Genomic DNA, 27,507 nt, shown 5'->3' with positions numbered 1-27,507 from the left:
CTGGAGCAAGCCTGGAGCAATCAGGAAAGTAGTTTAGTTTGATAGAAAGGTCTTCAGGGGGCTCACTAGCCAACGGGCAAGGAATTGGGAAGACGCATTGAGCTGAAATGCAAGAGCAGGCCCCACGCGGCAATCGTTGAGTGTGGAGGGCTGAGCTTCGGTGCAATTGCCGCTCGGGGCTGGGGCTTCTTGTATCCCAATGCACAACTGCGAGGGTACCTCGGTAGTTGAGCAGTTGGCAAAATGCAGGATGTCCAGGGTGTCCGGTCCCACGTCTCTCATGTCCGCCACGGGTCTCAGTTTTGCTGTGGATGTGGGTCGGAGTTGGAGAGTCACGGTCCTGTGTCGCTGAGTCTTCGGGTTCCGGCGGGAGCGTCGACAAAGCAGACCGGCAAGTTACTGGTGGTGCATGTTTGCACAGGGTGGTCACTCCTTGACCACAAGGGAGATGTCTTCCATCTTCTAGTCAGAATAGAATGTCGAAGGTCCAAGAGTTCTGTATCAAAGTTTCTTTCCAGGATAATCTAAAGTCCTGGGAACACAGCTCCTATACTTATACTAAGCTAAGTGGCTGGATTACCTGCTTAGGTCCCTCCTATGGGTGGACCTGAGAAGGGGTGGTTACACCCCTTTCCCTTTGCCCAGTTTCGCGCCAGAGCTGGGGCTGGAGTGCCCCAGCAACTGGTTTGAACCGGGCTATGCATGGAGCACCTTGTGTGCCTCAGGCAATGTCTTGATGCATTCACTGAATGCAGCCCTCCCTGCCCCAATACACATAACTCCTGTCTGGGGAGGTGCTGGCACCTCCCTGGACAGGAAACCTATTGTCCATGCTGCACCTGCTGGAGTTTCCCCCCGCACCAGGTGGTCAGACTCGTGTCTGTGGCAGCAGCATCCATTTTGTTATGCTGAGGCTCTGTTTAACTTTAACCGGGTAAAGCAGTAACATACATGTCCTTTCCCTCTAGAAGGGTGGAATGCTACCCCCGCTGCCAGAATTGGCGGCTGGGGGGGGTAGTATTCCAAAGTGTTTGACACCTTACACAACATGTTTTGATAAAGCCAAACCAAAGTTAGCATTAACCGCGAGGATTATAATCCATTTAAGAGTATATGGTATGGCTATATCATAGAACAGCTATAAGGAGATGGTTCCGAAAGCTGCAGAGGGGCTCAGCTCATGCTAGGGCACCCTCTCACATAAAACCAAGCACTATGCCTCCAGGATTGTCGAGGCCTACCATAGGAGTGACTTATAGGTGCATATGTGTCTATATATAAGGTAGATATAGGTATACTATATCTAAGTAAGGGGTGATTACACCACCTTACCCAAGCTGAGTGATCAGCCTGTGGTGTCAGTTTGGAGGGCCAGCCAGGTGTGGCATAATACATGCTGCAGCCCCTGGTAGGTCTTGGAGGCACCTACGCCCTGGGTACCTATGGTACACTATACAGGGGCTCACAGAGGTGACCCAATACCCAATCTGGTATGTACCTAAAGTACATGGTATCAATTTAGAGAGAAAACAGCTGGGCTGTGGGTCTGATTAGCAGGCCCACAGCCACATTAAAGTCGAAAACCAAGGAAATCACAGCAAAAAGTGGGGGTGACCATAGGAAGCAGACCCTACTCTCCTACACAACCCCCCCCCCCCCAAACACAGGGATATTAAACTAACCTTGACAAGTTGAGTCTTCATGTTCTAAGTGGAAATATCTGGAGAGTCCATCTGCATTGGCATGGTCAGTCTCAGGTCTAAGTTCCACTTTAAAGTCCATCCCCTGTAGGGAAATGGACCACCTAAGCAGTTTGGGACTTTCACCCATCATCTGATTTAGCCACAAAAGGGGCTTATGGTCTGTCTGAATCCTGAAGTGAGTACCAAACAAGTATGGTCTCAGCTTCTTCAGTGCCCAAACCACAGCAAAGGCCTCCCTCTCAATAGCTGACCAACGTTTCTCTCTAGGGGTCAGCCTTCTGCTAATAAAAGCTACTGGCTGGTCTTGACCATCTTTATTCAGTTGTGAAAGAACAGCACCTACCCCCAACTCAGAAGCATCTGTTTGAAAAATTAATTCTTTGGAGTAGTCTGGACTTTGCAGAACAGGAGCAGTGCACATGGCCTGCTTCAGGCCATCAAATGCCTTTTGACAGCTTACTGTCCACTGAACAGTCATTAGCATTTTCTTGGAAGTTAAGTCCTTAAGGGGTGTCACTATGGAACCATACCCCTTGACAAATGTCCTGTAGTACCCAGTCATGCCCAAGAAAGCTCTGACCTGTGTCTGGGTGGTGGGAGCAGTCCAGTTCTTTTTAAAAAAAAATCTTTTTATTAAGGTTGAAGACCAACAGCGGCCAACAAAGTCACACATAAGGGTCACAAAGACACACCAAGGAAGCAATCCAGTTCTTGATGGTCTGGATCTTGCTCTCCAATGGTTGAACCTGACTTCGGCATACAAGGTGGCCCAGGTATACAACCTTGTTCTGCCCTATCTAGCACTTGGTAGCCTTGATAGTTAGGCCTGCCTTCTGCTAGGCCTCCAAAACATTCTTCAGGTGGATCAGGTGACCTTCCCAAGTGGAGCCAAATACAGCAATATCATCAAGATAAGCTGCACAGTAGTCATCCAGACCTGAGAGGACTTGGTTCACTAACCTTTGGAATGTGGCAGGTGTATTCTTCAAGCCAAAGGGCATTACCACAAATTGATGATGTCCTCCTGGGGTTGAAAATGCTGTTTTGGCTTTTTCATCATCAGCTATTCTGATCTGCCAGTAGCCAGCTGTCAAGTCAAATGTACTCAAAAACTCGGCAGATACCAATCTGTCAATGAGTTCATCTGCCCTGGGTATTGGGTGGGCATCTGTCCTAGTGACAGCATTGAGGCCTCTGTAATCCACGCAAAACCTCATCTCTCTCTTACCATCTTGGGTGTGAGGTTTAGGCACCAGGACTATTGGACTGGCCCAAGGGCTCTCTGAGGGCTCAATGACTCCAACTCCAACATCTTTTGCACCTCTGTCCTGATACAGTCCCTGACATGATCAGTTTTTTTTTCAAACTCTGTTTATTGCACAAGAAAGCAATCCACTTTCACATACAGATGTGACAAGGTAAAGTTCAACATGTAGTAGCGGAGTCCACATCCAATTATGAAATGTATCACAGAGGGATTGCCAACCACCAGAATGACACAGAGCAATAATACAATTTTGTCTTTTGACGAAACTTGAAATAAAAAGAAAAATCAAATAGAAACTGGAGAAAAAGAATACAAGCATTGTGCAAAAGATAAGACATATCAGTAAGGTTGCGAGCACAGTAGAGCAGTACAATCAGCACAAGAAAAAACAATTCCATTCACAATATGGCGCAATAGGAAATGAAACGTTAAGGCTTTCAGGTACAGGTCGGACCATCGCCCAACACCATAGGGGTGACAGCAGAGTCCCTCAATCAAGGAGGTATGGCCCAAGGCAGCCCATGCGGACTGTCCGCAATCCATTGGAGTGCCCAATAACAACGTGCTGCAGTGCAGAATATACTTGCCCAGCAGGAAAATAACAATGGAGGCGGCCTCCGTGTGATGCGGAGCCCATTCTAGCCCACCCCCGTAGGAACAAAGGAATTAACCGATTGGGGTTGTGTCTCCTGAGCAAGCCTCGCCACATACCTCTGGTATGGCTCCCATATGTCAATCGGCCTTGAAGCAAGTGGAATCTGTTCTGAATATTCAACACTGTTAACATTACAGTAGGCCAAACTAAGCAGCCAAGCGCGGAATGTTGGAGCGCGCCTAGCACACCAGAGCAGCGCCACCTCTCGTTTGGCCAAAAGAAAGCCAATGGACGCCAATTTACAAAGGGGGCGTGGGAAGTCTGCTACATAACCAAGCAACGCAATCTCGGGGATGGGTCGCAGGTCCATGCCCAGTATGTCCCCCAGAACCCGGTGCACTTGTAGCCAGTAGTTAGTCAGTAGCGGGCAAGTCCAGGGCAAATGGGCGAAGTCCGCCTGAGGGGCTTTACATTTAGGGCAACGGTGTGTCTTGCCAGAGTCAATCTTATGTGCAAGAGCGGGAGTGTGATACATCCTCCTCAGAAACTTAAAGTGTATGAGTTTATGTCTGGTGTTAATAGACACTTCTCTCGTGGTGGCACAACACGCCGCCCATTGATCATCCGTGATCTGTATGCCCAGGTCTTTCTCCCAAGCGGAGCGCACCGCTGTGTCAGAAGATAGGACCGAGGCAAGGCATATCTTGTATAGCTTAGAGACAACATGTGCCCCCATCTGGTTCTGTATGATGAATGTTAGTGCAGGGGTGTCGTCAGGAGGGAGCGGATATGTGGGGAATTCAGCCCTGAGCATGGAGCAAAGCCTAGTCAGCGTGAATGAGTCCATAAACGTCCTGTCTGTGAAGCGGTGGTCTTCCGTAAGTGAGAAAGCATGGCCGTGTGGGAAAAGATCGCCGACCGTGTGCATTTGGAATTTGGACAGTGTGCGCTGAACCACCAATTCGCCTGTGATGGGGAGCCAGTGAGGGTTAGGCAATGGCAGAACAGGGGAGTATAATTGCTCAATATGCAGCAGGCATCGCAATTTATCCCAAGCCCAACATGTAGTGGATAGAGGCTGTATGTCTTGCGGGTCCCGAGGAATTCCCCTAGGAAGGATGGAAGTGAGGGCCACAGGGAGGGCCAAATCAGCCTCAGGCTTCAGATATGGAATTCTGGCATCCGGGTGAAACCAAGGGTATGCGTATGAGCTCTGTGCTGCTAAGTAATAAAGATAAAAATCTGGCATTCCGAATCCACCTCGTTCGTAAGGAAGTGTCAGTGTGCGCCAGGCCACCCGTGGGTTCCTACCGCCCCATACCAAACGCAGCAGTGAGGAGCGAAGTTGAGAAAAAAAAATCTTGGTGAGAGGGATCGGTATGTTGTTGAATAAATACAAAAACCGGGGGAGGACAATCATTTTTATGATGGCAATCCGACCGGCCATAGAAAGTGGGAGGCGGAGCCAGCGTTCCGTGTGATCTTCCAAAAAATCAAGGGCAGGTCGGTAATTCAAACGGACTATGGACACTGTATCGAGGTGGATGTGTATTCCCAGATATTTCACAGAGTCGGCACACCATTCTAGTGGAAATGAACAGTTCCACTGCAAGGTGGAAGGGGTGAGCGGAAAAATGACCGACTTGTGCCAATTTATCCTAAGGCCCGAAAAGTCGCCAAAGCGAGCAATTTCTGACAGCAGCGGCTCCAAGTTGGACTGAGGGGTCCGAACATACAAGACCGTGTCATCGGCATATAACGAGAGGAGAAGCGGCCCAGTGCGGAACTGAAGCCCCCTGTGGAGATGCTTTTCCTGAAAATGTCGAACCAGGGGGTCCATCGCGATGATGAACAGGAGCGGGGATAAAGGGCACCCCTGCCGGGTACCTCGTGAGAGTGTGAAGCTTTCAGTAATGGTGCCATTCAATCGTATTCTGGCGGTGGGAGCCGAGTACAGCAACTCCACAGTCGCCACAAACATATTGGGCATTCCCATTCGTCTCATAATGGACACCGCTGCAGCCGGGGTGGAAGGTTCAACTCTATGCAAAACAGAAAACAGTGTCCGAAGATTGAGGGAGGTGGATCGGTGTGGAACAAATACGGACTGAGCCGACGAAATGATGGTTTCTACGAGTAGTGCCAAGCGAATCGCTAGGACTTTGGCTAAAATCTTGTAATCCAAGTTCAAGAGGGACAAGGGCCTGTAGGAGCTACACAAAGATGGGTAATAAAACAATGACCGCCTCCCGGAGGGTGGGTGGTAGTACGCCCACCTCAAGCGCCTCAGCGTAGACCTCGACAAGCCTAGGGACAAGTTCCTCCTTGTATTCTTTGTAAAAGTCAGCCGAGTACCCGTCAAGGCTGGGGGCCGAGGAGCTTTTCAATGAGTCGATGGCCTCAATTATAAAATCAGGCGTTATGGGCATGGCCAAAAACTCCTGCATATGTTTCTCCAGGTACACCATAGCAATTTCATTCAAATCGGTCCCGGGTTGCGCTGTTCCCCCGAGAGTGTGGAAGTGTACAGGGTTTTGTAATATGACAAAAACGCGTTGGAAACTTCGGGAGTGGAGTGTTGCAGTGTGCCCAGTGCGTCAACCACTTCAGTAATGTAAGCTGCCTGGCGGGGCGGCCAAAGCATTTGCACCAATAGTTTGCCTGGCCTATCCCCCTCGCCGTACTGCCGCGCCGTGTAGTGTTTACCCATGAACCTCAACTCCCGGTCCGCAGCGTCCCTAAACTACAAGAGGAGCTCAAGGCGTTTGGCCTCACGGTCCGCGGAGGGATCCTCAAGGATCTCTTTCTCTAGTGCAGTGATGTCCGCCTCAATGCGAGTCAGTTTGGAACGAATCTCCCGCAGGGACCCTACGTGTTTGGCAATACAAACCCCACGCAAGGTGGCCTTGAAGCCCTCCCATAACGTGGCCCAGGAGGTGACAGAGCCGGTATTGATTTCAAATTAGTCGTCGATGGCAGCACGGATGTCCTCTTTGAAACTCGGATCCAGCAGAGCCCTGCCAGGGAATCGCCACTGCCTTTCGTAGCCCCCCAACCTGGGGATCGCCAAAGTCAAGACTATGGGAGAGTGGTCAGACAGTGTGTGAGGTAGCGTGGAAAGGCCGTCCACCCAGCCCGCAATGCCCAGGGAGAGGAGCCAATAATCAATTCTAGTGCTGGTATTGTGGAAACCAGAATGATGTGTGTAATCAGGCATGTGTGGGTGAAGCCTAGCCTCTATGTCCAATAATGAAAAGTGGGTGCAAATTTCCGCCAACACTGAGCGGGACCTGGGTTTACTGACCGGAGAGGGAGAGGTACTGTCTCTGTCAGGATTCATCAATAAGTTGAAGTCACCACCCAGGATCAATAAATCTATATCAGAGTGAAGCAGCGTCATTTGCAGGTCTTGGAAAAAAGCAGGGGAATCCACATTAGGACCGTAAATTCCCACCATTGCGATCTTATAACCAAACAGTACTCCCATTATAAGCATGTATCTGCCCTCCCCATCAGATTTGCTGCCAGTCAAAACAAAGGGGACACGTTTGTGCACCAGAATTGCAACACCTCTTGCGTATCTACTGTAACAGGAAAACCCTCTGTGTGACCCCCAACCCCTAGCCACGGAGACCGTGTCCGACTGCACCAAATGAGTCTCTTGCATAAAGAGGACATCTACCCTATGTCGCGCTGCATAGTTCAGTACCTGCTTGCGCTTCCTCGTGGAGTTTAACCCACGAACGTTCCAAGACATCAAAGTTAGTCTGGACGGGCTAGACTGCAAACCTATCCTGGCCATATTGTCACATTATAGAAAATCTTTGACAGGTGTGCATATGACTGTCTACTCCCATGTTCCTCACAACTGCTCACAAACATAGATATCCAATGAAACAAAACGCATCCCAACCCCCACCCACCACCCAGCCTCCCGAAGACCCCAGAGAGGCAATCCCCAATCAATCGCTGAACAGCAATGCAAAATAAAGACATTGGTGACCATACAAGGAAACGGTGTCGTTGCAAAAAAAAAGATTGTGTCAAAACCCCAGAAAACATAAACAACAAGGCCTGCGCCTTAGGGGGTAGCAACGCCACGCCATGCGGGCGCCCCAACAGGCGGATCCCGAACTGGAGATCAGTCAATAAACGCTGGAAGGTCTACATCCAATAGACAACTTATCAAAAGGGGTGCCAGAAGTAGGGAACGGGAAACATTCAGCCCTGGCCAGTTTCAGCAAAAAGGTCAGCACTGGACTGAGTGTCGCTGCGAGGAGAGGTGTGCAGCGCCGAGCCGGGAGCTGCCGACGAGCCCTTTTTCTTGTAGCCATGACAGAAGTCCTGCGCCTCCGCGGGAGAGTCAAAAATGCGGAATCTGCCGTTCACATCCACCTTCAACCTGGCCGGGTACAGCATACCGTATTTCAGACCAAGATTCCGGAGGGTGGCCTTAACTCCATTATACTTGCGTCGCGCCTCCTGGACCATCAGAGTGAAATCAGGGAAAAAGGACAGTCTACTGCCTTGCCACTGAACCTCCCCAGCCTCCCGAGCCGTGCCCAACACCACGTCGCGGTCGCGAAAGTTCATGATCCTGGGGATAATAGGTCGTGGCAGTTGGCCAGGGCGAGGCACAGGTCCCAGAGATCTGTGTGCACGTTCGACTACAAAGCCAGCTGTGAAGGTGTCCCTGCCGAATAATTCAATGAGGAGGTGTTCAACAAAGGTATCAAACCGGCCCGTGGCAGTCGTCTCCGCCACGCCAAGAATGCGAATGTTATTGCGGCGACTACGCGCCTCCAAGTCCTCATTTTTGATGGCCACGTCTTTAAGGATTTTTTCCACCCGCTCCAGTCTTTTAAGGGATTTTGAGGCGCCATCCTCGATGTCCGATATCCTGGATTCAGCCACGTCGAGCCTCCTGTCATGGACCTGTACCTTGGCGCCCATGTCCGCAAACTTTTGGTCTAGGCTGTCGAAGCGGGTGTTTAAGCGCCTTGAAGCCGGCCCGCATTTCACCCATCATGGTGGCGACCAGAGCCGCGGCGTCTCCCATGTCTGTCGAGCCGGAAGCAACAGTCGCCGAACCAGGCGGAGGGTCCGTAGCGAGAAGGGAGGCCTTATCAAAACTAAGCTTCCGCTGATTGGGGTCTCTTTTGCCCATCGCCGCGGTAACACGGAGGGCGCGGTCGGGGAGAAACACCAGAGGCAACTCTTCGAGGGGGGAAAGCGGCAATACAACACCAAAGCTCCAGTCATTGCCACAAACAGGTAAGGCTCAGCGTTCAACTGTGAGTAGTGGTTAATCGTGGTGAGTAGGCGCTAGGACAGCCTCTCACATGGAGCGTTATGGCTCCAGGCAGCATCCGAGGCCCAGTCCAGGGTTCAGCGTGGGCCCGGTTCTATGCAGTGATTGCACCCACTGTTGGGCAATGGAGCGGGGAGCGACCCTCTCCCGTCGTGTGGAGCAGGAGGAATGGAGGGACCCGAAGATCCCCTCGAGTGCGCCTGAGGCGGGGCCGCCGAATACCCCCTAGGAGCGGCCCACGTCTCCCGAGCCACCGCACTCCCCCGCCTCCCCTAGCAAGAGTCTCCGCCCGCCGCCCAGCACCCAGCCCAGGCCCGCAAATCGAGGCCCCGGTCTCGGCCCACCCCCGGGCCAGAAGGCCGCGGCGGTAACAGGGACCGGGAGCCCCCACCCAGGAGCCAACGGCGGATGAGCAGCGCGCGGGAGATCCCGCAGACGACGTTCGAAGGGCGAGGGCCCGGCAACCAGGCGCAGCGCGGCACTCACCAGTGATCCGGCGCAGTCAGAGAAGATGGCGCCAAGGTCCGAGGGGCCTCGCTTCTCCTCCGCCGAGCACACTCCCCAGGCCGCTCCCACGCACTCCTGAGTCACCCAGATGGTCGGGCGACATCAGTGTTCGGATCAGAAAGGATGTGTAGAATAGAAATAGCGGACTACATCCCAGTCGCCGCCGTTAGGAGCCCGCATGGAGGAGCTTCACGGAAAGGCGGCCATTCCGATCGCCGCCGTGGCCACGCCCCCACATGATCAGGTTGCCTGTAAATCTTACTTTTAACCAGCAGACTGTCCCCAGTGTCCACTTCATGAGTGCACCAGGTAGTCTGACTTAGAGTCAGAGAAAACATATGTCTGTAGGAATGTAGAACTTGTCTGCAGTCCTATTGCTGTTTGTCAGTGAGGCTGCCTGCCAAGGCCACACCATCAACTGAACCATCATCAAGGTTCTGAGAAAGCAGGTCTGGGAGAGGGTCACTCTCCTCCTCCTGTCCCTCATCTGTAGCCATGAGCAAGCCCATGTCTGCCTTGTCAACATATGGTTTCAATCTGTTGACATGAAGCACCCTGTGGGGGCTCCTGGGAGTTCCAAGATCAACCAAATAGGTTACTTCTCCCTTTTGCTCAACAATAGCGTGGGGTCCAGACCATTTGTCTTGGAGAGCTGCTGGGGCCGCTGGCTCCAACACCCACACTTTCTGTCCTGGCTGGTAAACAGTCAGCACAGCCTTTTGGTAATGCCAGGCCTTTTGCAAGTCCTGGCTAGCCTCAAGGTTTTTGGATGCCTTTTTCATGTACTCAGCCATCCTGGAGCAGAGACCAAGTACATAGTCCACAATGTCTTGCTTGGGAGGTTTGAGAGGTAACTCCCATCCCTCCTTCACCAGACAAAGGGGTCCTCTCACAGGATGCCCAAACAGAAGTTCAAAAAGGCTGTAGCCAACCCCCTTCTGTGGAACCTCTCAGTAAGCAAGCAAAAGGCAGGGCAGTAGGATGTCCCATCTTTGCTTAAGCTTTTCAGGTAAACCCTTAATCATGCCCTTTAAGGTCTTGTTGAATCTCTCCACCAGACCGTTGCACTGTGGATGATAGGGAGTGGTGAACTTGTAGTTCACTCCACACTCCTTCCACATAGCAGTCAGATATCCAGACATAAAGTTTGCACCTCTGTCTGAGACAACCTCCTTCGGAAAACCCACTCTTGAGAAAACTCCCAGGTGGGCTCTTGCCACAACAGGTGCTGTTGTGGTCCTTAGGGGAATAGCTTCTGGGTATCTGGTGGCATGATCCACTACCACCAGAATAAACCTGTGCCCAGATGCTGTTTGGGGATCCATTGGTCCAACAATGTAAATCCCTACTCTTTCAAAGGGAACCCCCACCACATTTAGTGGTGTTAGGGGGGCCTTTGTGGTGCCACCTGATTTGCCACTGGCTTGGCAGGTGACTAAGCATGGGCGAACTTTGCGAATTGGCAATCCGCGAAATTGCGTATTTACGGATTCGCAATCCGCAAACTCTCGCGAATTATGCAGATTTTTTTGGGGGGTTCGCAAGTGTTTCTGCCGTTTCGCAAGGGTTTTTTACCAGTTCGCAAACGCGAACTTACTTGTCGGGTAGCAACGGTCGCGACCATGTTGTTTCTACGTCTGGTTCATCACAGCACCCTCTTTTTCACCACTGCCACCCTCTGTTTCACCACTGCCCCCCTCTGGCTCACCCATGCCACCCTCTGTTTCATCACTGTAGATTATGGGGGGAAAAGCACACCTGCCCTGCCTCAACTGACATGAATGAATTAGGGGCTGATTGATTAATGTGTCACTGAATTTGAACTTCCAGTCTGGCACCTGCTTCCTTATCTGTAATTGCTTTCTGTTGCAGTCTAATTTTTTTTTAGCAGGACCTTTGTGGCATACTTGTAGCTATTCTCTGAGCCTGCTGTGAGGGTCAGAGCAGGGTCATAGAATAGTTGCAAGTAGGTAACTGAACTCTGGAGGGGCCCCTCAGGAAGCACTAGAGGGAATGGTTACTAATGATAAGATTGAACTTTTGCACCTGCTGAGTGCTTTCAGTTTTGCAAAAATCGTTTTTCTGCAATTTCGTGCGATTCGCGAGGCGCGAATTCGGACGAGATCGATTTCAGAAGCCGCGAATTCGTGCAAATACACAATTTGGTTTTTTTGCGGCGTGTTTGTTCGCGTGATTTTTTACGTGTTCACAAGCCGCTTGTAGCGCAACGTTTGCGAAGTTACCCTAGCGGTCGTACATGGGCGCGGCCATCTTGTTTGCGTGACGTAATTCCGTTTCCGGGCACTATGTGTAATCTCGCAAAGTGTGCGGCTTGCTAGTACATGTTCACATGTGATCGCGGGGGAAATATCGCGCGAACTTACCCACGCGGTCGTAAACGGGCGCGGCCATCTTGTTTTTCATTCATTGCTATGGTTCTGGGCATGCTTTCTGTATCCTCTGTCAATCTCTGCCATGCTTTGCTTGTTTGAAGTTTTTTTAAATCTATTTTACTTATTATCTATCCCTCTATTTTTCGAGCTCTATATTTTTGTGTTTTCTGCTACTTTGGGTTAATTTTAAACTACTTTTTTTAAACTCTTTTCTTTTCTTCTTCCCTATTCTATTTCGTCTTTATTATTTACCTTCCTTTCTGCCCAGACCATGGTAAAGGGAGCTGGGAAGCAGCCCGCGAAGGGGAAGGGTCCCGCACCCCGTGCCCGGCTCCCGTGCGGGCGTTTGAGGGGGGAGCAAGTTATAGCTCGGGAGATTTTTAGTGCGGAGGAGGTGGCCGCACTAGTCTTTCATGTCCAGCGCCGCCTCCCCAAGACCATCATGGGAGGCGGCAAGATCGCTACCGGCTACGGGATCCGGGAGCGCCGGAAGCGGTGGGAGAAGGTGTGCCGGGCCATGTTTGAACACTCTGAGGTCCGGCGCACCTACAACCAGGCCACCCACCGCTGGACAGATCTCATGGACCGGCAACGTGACTTGCTGGACGTGCTCGGCATCGAGATCCCTGGGCTTGGTGAGTAGTAGTAGCTGTTTCTAGCTATTTCATCACTACTCTGTTTTCTCCCGCTCTGTCTGTTATTATATTGCAAATTTTTGTTTTTTACCAAGAGCAATAATGATGCCGATTACATTGTAGGTAAATTATATTTCAAAATCTTCTGTGCATTTCAGGTGCACTGCTCTCCTTCTCAGTAGCGTTGCTACTATGCTTATTTGTTTTCTATTTTGTGTTCATTTCATTGGCCTGGGAAATTATGTATGAGTGTAGTGTAAAGAACTGCGTAATGCTAGACACTAAGGGTCAGATTTTCAATTACCGGCGCATCCCTGCAAAGTAGCAGGGATGCACCAGTAATTGTGCGCCACGCCACCACCACCCATGGTGCGCCGTATTTACAATCCACACTTGGGGGATTTGAAACGCGTCGACCTTTTGTGTGTTTTGTTTGTTGGCCAATCATACTGCTATTTGTTGTATATAAATTATCTGTTGATGGCTTTGTCATATAGTAAAAGATATTTGTATTAGATCGACTATTTATTAGGTGTCCCCGTCCAATCTAAAAGATTTAAAAATAATCGAGGCAGGACACTTTTCACACACATTCCCTTTATTCTTCCTATCCTTTTCTTCTTTGATTTCATTCTACTATTATGTTGGGTATATACGAGACGCAGATTGTGAATGAATGTGAAATGTATGTTTGATTTTGCACCAAACACATTTTCTCTTTGATATACTACTTCTTATTTATTCAACGTTTTCTCACACTTCTTTGTATATAGTAGTACACTTAAATAGGAGCTCCCCTTGTAAATAAACTCAAACATGTTTCATAATTTAATGTGAAATCTATCAAAAATTTCGAAAAAGAAAAAGATTTTGACTTAATAAATTGATTTGAAGAACTAGTTCAGACTGAACGGCTAGCCTTTGCAGGACCGTATTTTGTTTATTGGTTGTTGCTATATGTTTGAATAGATTGGGCAGTACTGGCAGTTGTTTTGTTTAATATATGAGTGGCGCAGCCTTACTGCGCTAAAGCCAAAACCCTCTTTGTTGGATAGTATTTACAATGCGGCGCACCATAGGCCCAAAACGTCACAGAAGCGTTACGCATCTGTTCCGTAAAGGCGGCGCATTCTCTCCCCAATGCTGCGTCAAGCCGTACGTCTGCTTCAAGCAGGCGCAGGGTTTGAGTCACGCATCATTGTCCTAAAAGTGACTGATTGACATCTTGTAGATTTCCCTCAGCCACTTTTAGGATGCGTTCCTGCGCAGGAACGCCCTCCCTTGCGCCGCAATGCCCCCTGATGACGCAGGGCTTTACAACGTGATGCATCTCCCATATACGTCACGTTGTTAATATACGCCGCACCATGGCGCCTCTTTTGTTATGCCTCTGCGTCACAAAAGTCACGCAACAATGGAGCAAAAGAGCCGCAAGGGGCTTGTAAATCTGCCCCTACAGACTCAAGTCCAGTCCTTCCTTTGTACACCTGGCAATAAGAAGAAATAGTGGTGGTGGATTGATAGTTTGAGTATTTTAATGACTGGTAATGTAGTAGGAATCTTTTTAGTGTTGTCGCTGATCTGCAATCACGATGGAGTTTGTCTGTCACTTCGCGTGCTGCGGACTGCTGCCTGCCAGTCCTAGGCGAACCTTTTTAGTAGTTTGTTTAGTGAGTTGCATAACTTTCCAAGTCGACGGTCCGCAAATCAAGCGATACTAATATCGTAGTAGACCACATGAGATAGGTCAATATATCCCGTTGAATAGTTGTCTATTTGCTATTTCGCCAAAAGATTTTGTTAATGTTCTTTTGAAATGTTTGATTTGGTTGACAACAATCATCCATGTTTTTGGGTCTTTCTTTCATGTTGTACATCAGCTCCCCTCAGGGGCAAGAGGACATTGGAGGAGGCTGCTGCTGTTGAACAAGGCCAGGATCGGTCAGGCGAGGGCTCCTTTGCTGGCCCCGGTAAGTTTTAATTTTAATATAGAGTACCTATTTTTTCCTAGCGTCCCTCATTCGATTTTTTCTAAATCGTCTTTGATCTTCTTGTAGACTGTATCTAAATTCTTATTCTGCCTCGACTATGACTCCCCGTGGTATTACTAGATTATTCTTATTTGTCTGTCTGTGTAGCTAACTAAGATTGAACATTTGGCAAAAGGTGTAAAACTAAACTCCCATTCTAGTCAGCAATAGCTCTATGCACTGAGTGCAGTCCTCTGGGATTGTCCATAATGTCTTTTCAAGTCTTCTAAATGTTTATGCTTTGACAATTACCAACAATAAAAAGTTGAATGACCACCAAGAAAGAATAAGATACTACTTTACTTTTGGTTTGGATAGGAGGACAATCCATACTACTACTGTTGCAGGGACAAATCTGTACAAACAGAACTATGGACACTAAATAGTGCATTGTTTATCAATTATAATAGGCGAAGGTAGACTTTCCACATACCTCAGTGATATTAGACTTTGAAGAACCCCCAATCTCCTTACTGACTAGATAGTGTGGCAGAGTCATTTAGCTCACCGAATTCATCGATGATTGATCCCCAATGATGATTATCCAACGCAGGACAAGAGTACGGAGTCAGAGTCCAGTAGTGTCAGAGGCACGGGCTCATGAATTGCAAATTGCAAAACCTTTTGCTCATTCACTCATGACCAAAAACCACAGAGTCTATTTAAGTTTTAAAGCTTTATTAAAAGTAAAAATATTTATTAAAATCAAGCTTGTCAAAAAACATAAACGGTTGATTAAAAATGGAAAAGTGCTTATAGTGATTTATTTCACACATTTATTGTGGGCGAGCCGAGCCCTCACCTGGTTTGAACTTTAATTTTTCTTTTTGGTGCTGAATCATTGGTCCCTCCGTCCTAGTGATGATGATTTGTTCTTAGAAGTGAAGCTTCTGTCTGTTATGAGACAAATGGTGCGTGTTAAAAAGCAAGCATTCATCAGTTGTGCCAAAAAGTGCAGCAAGACAACACCCTTCCCTGGAAAAAGGGACATTTTTACTTTAGAGTAGACAGTCACAAATTATTAGATTGGTTTCTGTATTCACATTTCTTCATTCCTAGACAAAATAATAGTGATTGGTGTATGTCTATGACATCTAACATTCTTAAATGTACTTTGTAGGTGGAACATCTGGTGCTGGGCCCAGCGCGGAGGTGGAGGAGGAAAGTTCCGGGGAGGAGGCGGTGCAAGTGCCGGACCAAACTGCTTTGCGTGTTGCCTTGGTAGTGGCGGGCAGTGGTAAGCTCTTATATTCCTTACTTATTGAGATTGCAGACTGCATAGTGTGCTCCCTGTGAGAAAACGTAAGGTTTGTCCAGATGAGAGACATGAAGAAGAATGATTGACATATAGTTTGAATGGATGGATGCCTGGATCATGGTACTATCTGACTCTTAGATAGCATATGTGTATCTCGAGAGAGTAGACGGTCACTTGATGAACTAAGTGTTACTTTGAAGAGCATGTAACACCGCACCCGCACGTCTGTCCCAGTGTAGGAAAGGCAAGGAAAAGAAGTTGTAATTTTGTCCGAATACTGCCATGAATAGTAGCAGTAGTTTGTATTGCAACCACAGCATATATCCGGCTATTACGATGGCCACTCACTACCTCTGTTAATAAGTTTAGTAGAACTCGGATATTCTTGTGTGGATGTATCACTGTTCACTCAATAAAAAGCAAAGCACCTAAAGTCATCCCATATCGAAGCAAATATATACCATGTGCAGTGATAGATACTCAGATTATTTATCTTCTTCATTTTCCTTTTCTAGTATCTATTCATTGGCACTGTAGGGTGAAAGTTAAATTAATTAAGCAGTAGCCCTTGTAACAGAGTATTCTCAGTGCCACCCGTAATAGAAAAGTAAGAGCATCACCACCTGCATGTACTGGACTGGTACAGTAACGCAAGTCTGTCTCACTCATCATGGCGGGCGTCTGTTTTTCTCGGGTGCAAGTTGACTGCGCTGGCATTATGCCGGCTTGCAGAAGTTAACGTACCAATTTTGCTATACAAGAGAGAAGAAGAAGAATAAGACTGGTGTACTGTCATAGTCGACTCTAATGGAGTGAGTCCATAGTGCTCTTAGAATTGATTCCTTAAACTCCCACTAATGTTAGAGCAAGGATGAAGAAGTGGGAGGTTAGATAGATACTGGCCACAATAGTTATGTACTGCGCTTGCAAGTTGCTAGTTCTACTGTGACACAACTTTCTGCGGAATCATTTTGTGTTAATCTTAAAGAGCATTGGTTACAGACTATGTCTTTCTTTCTTCATATAGATGCTCCTTCCAAACCAATAAGGAAGGAGCTGGCAGAAAGGGCCCGGCAACGGAGGCTGGAGGCGACTGTCGCCAAATATCGGCGGCTGGTGGCCCAGGAGGAGGAGGACACGCAGAGTACGTCAACAACATCCACTGCGACACCTGCATCCTCCTCTGCGCTCCCTGGGTCAGCCAGTCAGCGCAGGTCTCCAGCGGTACGGAGCCGGGGTACCGCAGCCACCCGCCACCACCGAGCAGCAAAGAAATCAGCTGCCCCCCACAGCAGTTGCAAAAAAAGGATGCACCGCCTTTCCCTGAGGGTTTCCTACCTCGAGCAGGAGCTCCTCAACACCAAGACCCTGCTCGAGACCCTCCACAAGGAGCATGCTGACCTGGCCCGAAAAGTCAACAGCAGCCAGTAGGAGGAGACTGTCCCTTGCCCCTTTTTTAAAGACTCCTGGGGGGTGGGAATTGGGAGTTCAGTTTTCTTCTTTTTTTTTTGGACATCGTTTTCAGAGACATTCGTTGGGGTTCGGGAGGGGGGGTGGGTTGGGTCTTGCGGGAGATTTATGTTACTGGATATATAAATATACTTTAAACTTTATCTTAGCATACGTGTTTTTTACTGCTTTTGAGGCTGGTGGGTGGGGGTTTAACAGTCCTGAAACTTAAGTGGCATCTTGATTCAAGTTGTGTAAGTACTAATGGCCCAAATGTTTTCAAAACTAAGTGCCTCTCACAGAGTAAGTGAATTCAATAGTCCTAGGACTAGTGTCAGTCTCACGTCTCTCCTACTACTCCATTATACTACCTCCCCCCAAACGCTTATCTTACCTGTAATTTGTGTTTGGAAATAGGGCTTGGCACAGGGCTGGCTGCACGCGAAATGGCGATTAAAGTTGGCAATCCTGGGCGGATGAAATGTCATCATTGCGGTGGTACTTGTGGTGTTACACAGTGGCAGTTGCAGCATCTGAAAAAAAAGAAAATGAAACCTTGTTTGTCCTTACCGTGGTACGATAGAGAATATGGCAGGTGACAGTACACTAGAAGAAATGGTAAAGTATTGAAATAACTAGTACTTGCGTTGAATTTCTTTGACATTGGCTACTATTACAAGAAATAGTACTGATGGTGAAGGACACAGCAGCGTAATAATTTCATTTGCCACGTCTAGGAGGAGGATGTTTTTGATGACCAATCAAGTTGATGACGCACATGAAAATCTGCTTTCATTTGCCAATAGTGACTCAGTGTCAAGCTGAATAAGAATATGTCCTCGGATTCCTTCACCAGCCTGTTGCTATGACCTTATCCTCCCCAGCAAGTGTGTGGAATTATTGCTGTCATTTAGTCACACATCAATCAAAACCACACAGCCCGGGGGAAGAGGGTTAGGGTTTGGAAAATGGATGGGAATGGGGGTTTTTGAGAAAGTTTTGTTGAGAGAAGAAAAAAAAAGCACAGCATGGACAAACAATAATTGAAGATAAACAAATCTTTGGGTACAAAGTTAACCATAAATCTTTTAAGTGACATAAAGGAAGTGCATGCACTACTGCATGCATGGTTACTGAAAAGTAAGTAGTACTTTCGACAACCGTGAATGAAAGAATGCGACAGTACAGGGCTGCAGTAATAATTATGCGTTTTCACTTGCCTATCTCTGCACTCAGAGAAACACTTCGTACATTAAATTAGGTTTGAAAAATAGCAGAAGTAAAACCTATCCAATGGCTGTAGGGATGAATTTAGAAGCAGAGATCAAAGAAATGCAGAGTCACACTCATAGAAGTTCACAGCAATAACATTACTTAAAAGATAATTAGAAAAGAACGGATACTGTATCTGTATGTTGTTGTAGTTGTCCTGTTGAATTTGGGAAGTTTTAAGATGCATCCAACCATTCCTCTTATTAGCGGGACTCCTCCATTCCATCTGACGCTCCGTCCATCAATGTTGGTGACCAGAAGACACCCTGTCCACTGCCTGCCTGGCGGATGCTGAATTGCGGCTCGCTAATGTGAAGCCTGACTTCATCCTTTTCCCATTGCACAGGCTGAAACCCGGCCTGTAATTATTGATGGAAAAACAGGAAGTGATATTAGAACACCACTGACAAATAAATATAAGGTATGTACGCTGTGTAGTGCAAAAAGTCACACTTTGAGTTTCCTAATAGACAGTACAATATTTTTGAAAGTGCATACTCTGTCTGAGTCTCCTTTTGAAGGATAAATAAGTATGGGCGAATTAATTTAGTGGATCTTTCCCCTCAAGCTAGGTGTACTGTAAACTGTGTTTTAGAACAAAATTAGACCTTCCCAGCAGTGCTCCCAGACCCTTACTAAACCCAGTCGCATAAATGTAGAAGACCCCCAATCAGATCTCAAAAAGCGAGGCCTAGTAGAAAATGGTGACAAAACGTACTTTGTAAGTAAAGTAGGCCCAAATCCCCCCTTACCCACCATGGATTGTATTCAAACCACTTGCAAGCAAGCAAAAGTATCCATACCCAGCATCGCTCCAAGACTCGCAAACCCCCCCACAAACAGCCCCCCGCCCAAACACATGCAATACAATACTGCTAACCCTAACGACTCACGAGCACTAAGTTAAGAATAGTGGCAAACACTTTCTTTAACTAGGCCAAATCCCCCCTTTCCCACCATGGATTTCTTCAAACCACTTGCAACCAAAATTACACATTCCCACGAGTGCTCTAAGACCCCAGAACACAGTTGCAAAAATCTAGAACACCCCGAAACACAAGCAATCCTGCTGCTAGTGCTAACCCTAACGAGCCCTAAGTTAATGTGCCAAAACGCTTTTCCTCATGGATTTTCTCCAAAACACTTTTATCCGGTAACTATTAGACCTTCCCAGCAATGCCCCAAGACCCGCCAACCCACCCGCAAAAAAGCACAACCCCCCCAAACAGGCAATAAGCAAAAATGGAAAATCTCATACTTATAATATTTTTCGGCATTCTCTCAATTCTGTCCAAACGCGCTGTGCAGCAAGGTCATAACTCCACTTTTCCACCATGGATGTCCTGGAAAACAAATGCAATCAAAATTAGACTGTGCCAGCGTTGCTCCCAGACCCCAAAACCCACCTACAAACACCAGGAACCCCCCCAAACAGGCCACCGAAAACATGATAGTGAGCAAAAAGGCAAAAACTTTTTTTGCTCCGATTTTCTCCAAACCACTTTTATCCGGTATTAGACCTTCCCAGCAATGGCCCCAGAGCCGTCAACCCAGGCGGAAACAAGTAGAAGACCCCCAAACAGCCAAAAAGCAAAACTACAAAAATGGGGACTTACAGCCAGATTCATCAAGCGAAATGCGCTCGCAAAAGGGCCAGATTCTGAGAATCTGGCCCTTTGCGAGTGCAATTTTTGCATTTGGGAGTCATCATCCCAAATGCAAAAATCGCTAATAAAGAATTCACAAATTTGCGAGGATTAGCATTTAAGGAATCTCTATTAGAGATTCCTTAAATGATATTCATGAAACATTTAAAAATTGCGAATTCTCAATTTAGGACCAATATTTACCACTAAGTCAAACCTCGTGGTAAATAGCGAAAACTTGGAAAAATGCATTTAAATGCATTTTTCTAAGTTGCATGTTACACACACACATGACCTTTGGACATGTGTGTGCACAACATCAGTGTAAATTCACATTTCAGGGGTGCTACAGGGTATCCTTTGGACACCCCTGCACCCTTGAAATCGCATCCTTATTTGCGATTAGCAAATTGCTAATCGCAAATAAGGAATAACTCCCCATTCCTTCCTATGGGCCTGTAGGCCCATAGAAATTCATGGGGAGTTATTCCTTATTTGCGATTAGCAATTTGCTAATCGCAAATAAGGAACATGTAGGAATCGCAATATTTTTTGCAATTCCTACATGAATCCCGTTTTGCAAGTCCTTAATAGTGATTCCTTATGAATCGCTATTAAAGACTCGCAAAACGGGTCTTTGATGAATCTAGCAGTTAGTAATTTTCCAGGCAAATTTCCAACATCACTCCACGCGCGCTCTGCAGCTAGGCCCTAACTCCCCTTTGCCACCATGGATTTTCTTCAAACCACTTGCAATCAAAAGTATCCATACCCAGCGTTGCTCAAAGACCCCAAAACCCACCCGCACACACCAGGAAGCCCCCCAAACAGGCCCCCGAAAACGCTGTAGTGAGCGATATGTCAGAAAATGCAAAAACTTTTTCCTCATGGATTTTCTCCAAAACACTTTTATCCGGTATTAGACACTTTTATCCGGTAACTATTAGACCTTCCCAGCAATGCCCCAAGACCCGCCAACCCACCCGCAAAAAAGCACAACCCCCCCAAACAGGCAAAAAGCAAAAATGGAAAAGCTCATACTTATAATATTTTTCGGCCTTCTTTCAATTCTGTCCAAACGCGCTGTGCAGCAAGGTCATAACTCCACTTTTCCACCATGGATGTCCTGGAAAACAAATGCAATCAAAATTAGACTGTACCAGCGTTGCTCCCAGACCCCAAAACCCACCCACAAACACCAGGAACCCCCCCCACACAGGCCACCGAAAACATTATAGTGAGCAAAAAGGCAAAAACTTTTTTTTTGCTCCGATTTTCTCCAAACCACTTTTATCCGGTATTAGACCTTCCCAGCAATGGCCCCAGAGCCGTCAACTCACCCGCAAAGAAGTAGAACACCCCCACAAGTGCAGAGTCTTTCTTCATTGGGCGTAATCCAGCCATCTGCTTTGAGGGAAATAGGAGTCTGGAGGAGGAGGATAGAGGAGCATGTCCTTGTGAACTTGTGAACCTGAGGAATACAGACTGCGGCACCTTCAAATCAATAAGCAAATAAGTGAAGACAGTTCTGCTGATGGGCTTGTTTTGTGATTAGGTGATTAAAGTTTTTTTATATAGAATTTGCAAAACAAAGAAAGAGAGACACACAGGAATAAAAGTGAATAAGGACGAAAAAGAAAGTTAGTGATTCATTGACTCATTTTCAAGGCTCGGTGTCAGGGAAGAAGAGCTCGTCCTCAAACTCTGCGAATTCATACAGGAGTAGGTCACTTAACAGAGAAGAACTTCCATCATCATGGTGTCCTCCTCGTCTTCTTCCTGCGTGCATTCTCGTATTTTGTAATCTGGTGGTATGAGGTGCTGATTCATCTTGATCATTGTTAACCTCTCCACATTTTTGGGCGAGAGGCGGGTCCTTTTGGAAGTTACAATGCCACCAGCAGCACTGAAAACACGTTCAGAAGACACGCTTGCGAGTGGGCAAGACAAGTAATTTATAGCCAGGTTGGTGATCTCTGGCCAAGCAACTGTTTTCCCATGCGAATACGCCAATGGGTCATGAGAAAGATGGACCTCTGTTGAGTCATTCAGATAGGCCTGCACCATCAACTCAAGGTTCTCCTGGGTTCCTCCACTTTGCTTACTTTTTTCTGGGACCATTTCAGAAGCAAACCCAAGCTGAGTTAGCCAATCCTCTTCATCACCCAATATTACTGTTGTGTCTGGTGCAGATGATACGGTTGCTGGTGTCGTTAACGGCTGAGAGGGAAAATCACTCACTTCTGCCACAGCCACAAATGCAGAAGGGGATTTTTTTGACTGCGGACGGCCTGCTGATGCTGATGTACTGCCTTTTCCTTCAATTTCCTGCCGTTCTCTTTCAAACCGAGTGGCTGACACAGCTAGCCAATGTTTGTACTTTGAAACATCTGCGTCATCAAAAGGAAAGAATACTCTGCCTGCCACTGCCTTTTTGTACCCTGGATCCAGAATAGTAGCACAAATGTAATGCTGTTCTGTCTTGATCATTTCAAGACATTCATCGCCAAGTAGGCGGTGTAATAACTTCTCCGCCAACTCTAATGCTTCTTCCTTTCCATCTTTTTCAAACTTAGAACACACCGCATTCAGTCGGTGCTCTAGCATGCTCAACAATGGGATAGCTTTTCCCAAATTACAGTCCTCCCTGCTGACTGCACGCATGAAGACCTCAAAAGGACAAAGCATGTCTGTCAGGCTTTTAACTAGGTGCCATTGCTCCACCTGTATCCTCATGTCCATCATAGGTGTACCCAGTTTAAAGAAATACTGATCGACTACCGCATACTGCTCATACAGACGCTCAAGCATGTAGAAGATTGAGTTCCAACGTGTTGCCACCTCCTGGATGAGTGCTTTCACTGGCAATTTATGTTCATATTGCAGGCACCTCAGCTGCTTCCGGGCCTTAAAAGAATGGTTGAAATGTGTGCACATTCTTCGGCAGGTGGTCAGTAACTCGGAGACTGGACTTTCTTCACTCAAGAATTTTTTAACAACCAGGTTTATACAGTGCGCCAGACACGGCACTCTGAAATAGTTACCCATATCCATGGCCTTAACTACATTGGCGCCATTATCCGTGGAAACATAACCAATCATGCGTTTTCTTGGGGACAGCCATTCAAAGACCTTTGTGTTAAACTCATGCAAAATGTTTTCTGCTGTATGAGTTTTCTCCATGGCAAACATGGCTATTGTTGCATGTTTCCGAGCAGCTTTATAAACTTTGTCCTCGTCAACCCCTGCGTTTATCTTGCCTTTAACCCCTGAAAAAGAGACCCAGTGTGCAGTGATGCACATGTAATCAGTGGCTGCGCAACTGCTCCACATGTCTGTTGTCAGATGTATAGTGTGAACAGCACTCTTCTGCAAAGCTGCCCCAATCACCTCCAGCACATCTTCATGTAGTGCTGGAATCGCAACTCTGGCAAAATAGAACCGGCTAGGAACCTTCCATTTAGGGCAGAGCGTTGCCACCATTTCAAGAAAACCCACCCCTTCCACAAAAGAAAAAGGGAGAAGGTCCAGCGCTAGCATTTTAGCCAGCTTACTGTTATACAGACGCGCCATTGGGTGGTTGCGTTCATATGGCGCTTCTGAAAACAACATGCTTCTAATGGTGGGCTGGACCATTTTACGGGATGATGATGACTTCTGCGACCCAGTTACGCTCTGTGATGAACTTTTTCACGTTGGTGTTTCACTCTCTCCCACACTCTTAGTGTGGCTCATAGATCTGCTGCTGACAGGGGTACTGGGTGTAAGTGAAGAAAGGTTTGACGCTTCTTCTTCCTCCAGCAGATGAAACATCAACGGATACAATTTGTTGACTTGCAATTCGGGCATCCTTGATCTCCCTTAGGTGCGCATGCCATTTGACAGTGTGCTGTCTCTCAAGATGACCTCTCTGGCCTCCAGTACCATAGTTGGTACCAAGCTTACCACGACTAACTCGAACCTTACAAATGGTACAAATGGCTATGTTTTCCCTTGTTGGGCTAACACTAAAGAAGTCCCAAACTGCGGATTTCAAATGTCTGTGGGGAGCGGAGGAGGCGATACTGGGAATGCTGCTAATGCCAGATGAACTGGAGGATGTGTGTTGCCGACGTGGTGCACTTACAGCACCACTAATTGAGGACATGGAGGTCGAGGTGGATGGAGGTCCCTTCTGGCGAGAAAATATGGAAGCTGTAGGTGGTGGTGTTGGTGTACTAGTTAACTGCATTCGTGGTGGTCCCATACCCACGTCGCCATCATCATCATCACGCTCAGCAGCATTTCGGGCTAGGGTGAAAATGTCTGTGTGCTGCATGCCCGCTGAGGCTGGAGTGACGCCTATGATGACTGCGTCGTCGTCGTGAGAGTCTTCATCAGCAGGAGCAGTATACGCCCCTTCTTGTTCAGCGTCATCATCACACTCCATGACTCTGAGACTTTCGGGGACCTTCCTTTTACGCTTAGCTACCTTTGTCAGATCATGGTGTGCCTCACTCTCAGGCAGCACTGGTGGTTCCCAAGTTTCATCCATATCATCAGAAGGAAGGGGGCTTGATCTTTTCCTTGCTGGGGATCTGGAAGACAATGAATCATCAGGAGGAGTGGCTTCCTCATGTGATACCTCGGCTTGAATATCGATTTCCTGATGTGCCCCTACTTCGGGAGGAACAACTATTGTGGGCACTTGTGCCGCTCCATGCACCTCTGCTTGCTCCTCTCCTTGCACCACCTCTCCTACCACATGTACTTGGGCTTGCACTTGCACATGTGGTTGTTGTTGTGAGGTACTGGGTTTTTAAGAACCGGCACAGAACCGGTAACTCAGCGGTGTCAGGGTACACCCAGAGACCTCCGGTTCTTCCTGATCCAGACCACAGAAACTCAGAGTCTTCTAGGTGAAGTCAAAGATTTGTTTATTGGCTGCAACCAATGTAACAAGTGTCCTAGAAGTACAACACGGGGAAGTATATTCTCAGGAGACTGCTTGAATTTACAAAGTCAGGCTTCTCTCTTTATACAGAATATTCAGCTTCAGGCAAACATTCTTCGAATTTGTAGTATGTCATTTACAGTTATTGGTTTACCAAAGAAAAGCAGAGTCATGATGACATGTACATATTTCACGTCGTGCTGCCCATAACAAATCACCCGGCAAGGCCCAACATTTCATCAGATATCAGTGGACCCCCAATAAAACAGGCACCTCCCCATCATAAAGTAAGTGAAGCAAAAGAGTAGAGACAGATGTGAGCAAGATATGGCAGGTGTGCGCGCTGAAATGGTTTTATGGCTTGTTGAGCCTAGATGCTATCTTGCTCGGCCACTGGGAGGGGAACTGACCTAACGAGTTCGGCCTGGGGCAATGGTTCCAACTAGCACAGGTCATGGAAAAGGCGATTAAGGAGTATGTGTCCTTGTGGAATTGAATTCAACTGGATTAAGGCCTATGTAAAGGGCAACACATAAATGGAAGCCAAGGGTTAAGAACGCAAATGACGATTTCGAGGTGAAATCGTCACTCGAATATGCTGAAAATATATGTACATGATGTACTCGTCATTCTCGGTCTTTTGATACCAAATTCGTCATGTTTCGACGAAGTTTTAATTCTCGAGTCCAGAACGATTACACGAATCCAGATTTTCAGAACCACAATTCCTCCTTTTGCCCTTACATAGGCAATTAATTATCCTCATGTTAGTCTGAGTCCAGATCTATATTCCTAAAGTCATTGAGATGTTGCTGTAACATCATTCTAGTACTTAGTTCATCTCTTGACACAGGTTTCCTTACACATGATGTAACACAGAGGCCACATATTGCAGGAGCACACTGTATGCATAGACAGAACAGGAAAAGAATGGCTAAGACCATCCCAATGACCATTAGAATTTTCCATCCCCATGCGGATATCAGTTCCCAGAACCATCCCATAAATGACCAATCTCCTTTATCCACATGAATAGATTCGGAAATCTTATGTAGTTTGGAGATGGCCTGGTACACTGTTGGAGCGTTATCAGGGATGAAGATACAGCAACTAGATTGGATTAATCTGCATACTCCACCTCGGTCTGCAAGGATGACATCTAAAGCGACCCTGTTCTGAAGGGTCATAGGTCGATCCGACTGGAGCTCAGCAGTCAGGTTACTAAGGGCACCAGTAGTTTCTATCACGGTGGACTCAACTACCCTTGTCAATTGCCTTATGTTTCTGCTGTTAGCCATGGATCCCCAGAACGGCAAAAAACCCTTTGCAAAGTCCCCAAATTCTTGACCTGCAGTGTCTTCTTCACTCAAAACACCTCTAGCTATCCTTGTCCGGTGGTAGTCTGCCGCTGCTGTGTAGGTGGGAGGCAACAGGAAGGAAACAAAACATGAGCCCGAAAAGTCAGGAGGCAACCATGTATAGGCTCTATCATGGCAGATGAAATAGGTACCCTTAGCTGCTAAAAACGCAGGGGAAGTCTGAGATCCAAACATATACGTTTCAGTACAGGCACTCTTCCCTAACTGAGCCCTGGGATTCGTGCCATTACCTTGCAGACATAGATGACCCTGATGGGGTACAATCCAAATCGGGGACGACCTCTTAGCTTGCTGTTTCTCACTTAGGGTAGCTCCATATCCAGTCATGTTCCATCCTATGTATAATAGTGTCTCATCTCTAGGGATAGTCTCATAAGAAATACCTTCCTTAATCATGTCAACTATACCTTTGACTAGAGCACTTTTTCTAGGATTGTCTGTTACAGAACGTAGGGGGTAGATTTCGTGTGCATATATGAACATGGTCCTATATGCCCATACAGAACCATTGTGACTAAATGGTAGGACTAAATAGGGGATACCTTTGTCCGTTGTGTGAGGCATAAGACCGCACACCCAACAGTTAGTTGTGTTCATTACAAGTTGGTGTTGGTGTAACAACTGAACAAAGGAGTTATTAACGAACTCCAATCTCCTATTTGATTCGTGGTCAGGCAGAGGGTGGAAAGAATGAGAGGAAACAGTAGGGGGAGGTATAGGTGATGCAGTGGGCGCAAATGTTACATGGAAAGAGAATAAAACATAACTTATCAAAAAGATCATTACGCTGAATAGCATAAAAATACACAATATTATAAAACTTTTCTTTGTCATCGTGGTACACAGTCTGTGCTTAAAGTTCATTTGTTTGGCAGGTCTCTCCACATCGGGAAACTCCATCCTCTCTAAAGTGCTGCCCGCGGTGGGAGGTTGCCTCTGCTAAGGGATGCTTCCGTCAGTCTAGGGCAACTCCCTTGGACCAACCAGAACTACCGACCTAACGTCGTCAGCTGCACCCCAAAGACTTTAATCAACCGCGGCCCTAGCAGCGGAACCCGGATGGCGGTTCGAAAAACAAAAAATGAGCAAGTTTCTTAGATGGGAGAGCTGCACTTTAAAAAAAATAGTA

The 27,507-nt window shown here is 47.2% G+C and overlaps 1 protein-coding gene across 9 annotated transcripts in view; it reads left to right on the top strand.

Moving 5' to 3' along the window:
• LOC144829392 (uncharacterized) overlaps positions 1–27,507 on the top strand; it is a 392,836-nt gene that overhangs the window by 268,434 nt on the left and 96,895 nt on the right. For 3 of the 9 annotated variants that reach the window (XR_013610653.1, XR_013610652.1, XM_078688505.1), the window contains one exon: positions 18,628–18,841. The exons of the other annotated variants lie outside the window; for them this stretch is intronic. Coding sequence is in view for 1 of the 3 variants with exons in the window: in XM_078688505.1 (XP_078544631.1) it covers positions 18,628–18,735 (108 nt within the window). In the remaining 2 variants the exon portion in view is untranslated. The remainder of the gene's footprint in view (positions 1–18,627; positions 18,842–27,507) is intronic. 9 annotated transcript variants of the gene reach the window in all.

This window comes from Lissotriton helveticus, chromosome 4_1 (genome assembly GCF_964261635.1).
Source record: "Lissotriton helveticus chromosome 4_1, aLisHel1.1, whole genome shotgun sequence".
Lineage (NCBI taxonomy): Eukaryota > Metazoa > Chordata > Amphibia > Caudata > Salamandridae > Lissotriton > Lissotriton helveticus.
Note: the sequence above shows the minus strand (reverse complement) of the source record. Positions and strands in the feature narration are given on the sequence as shown.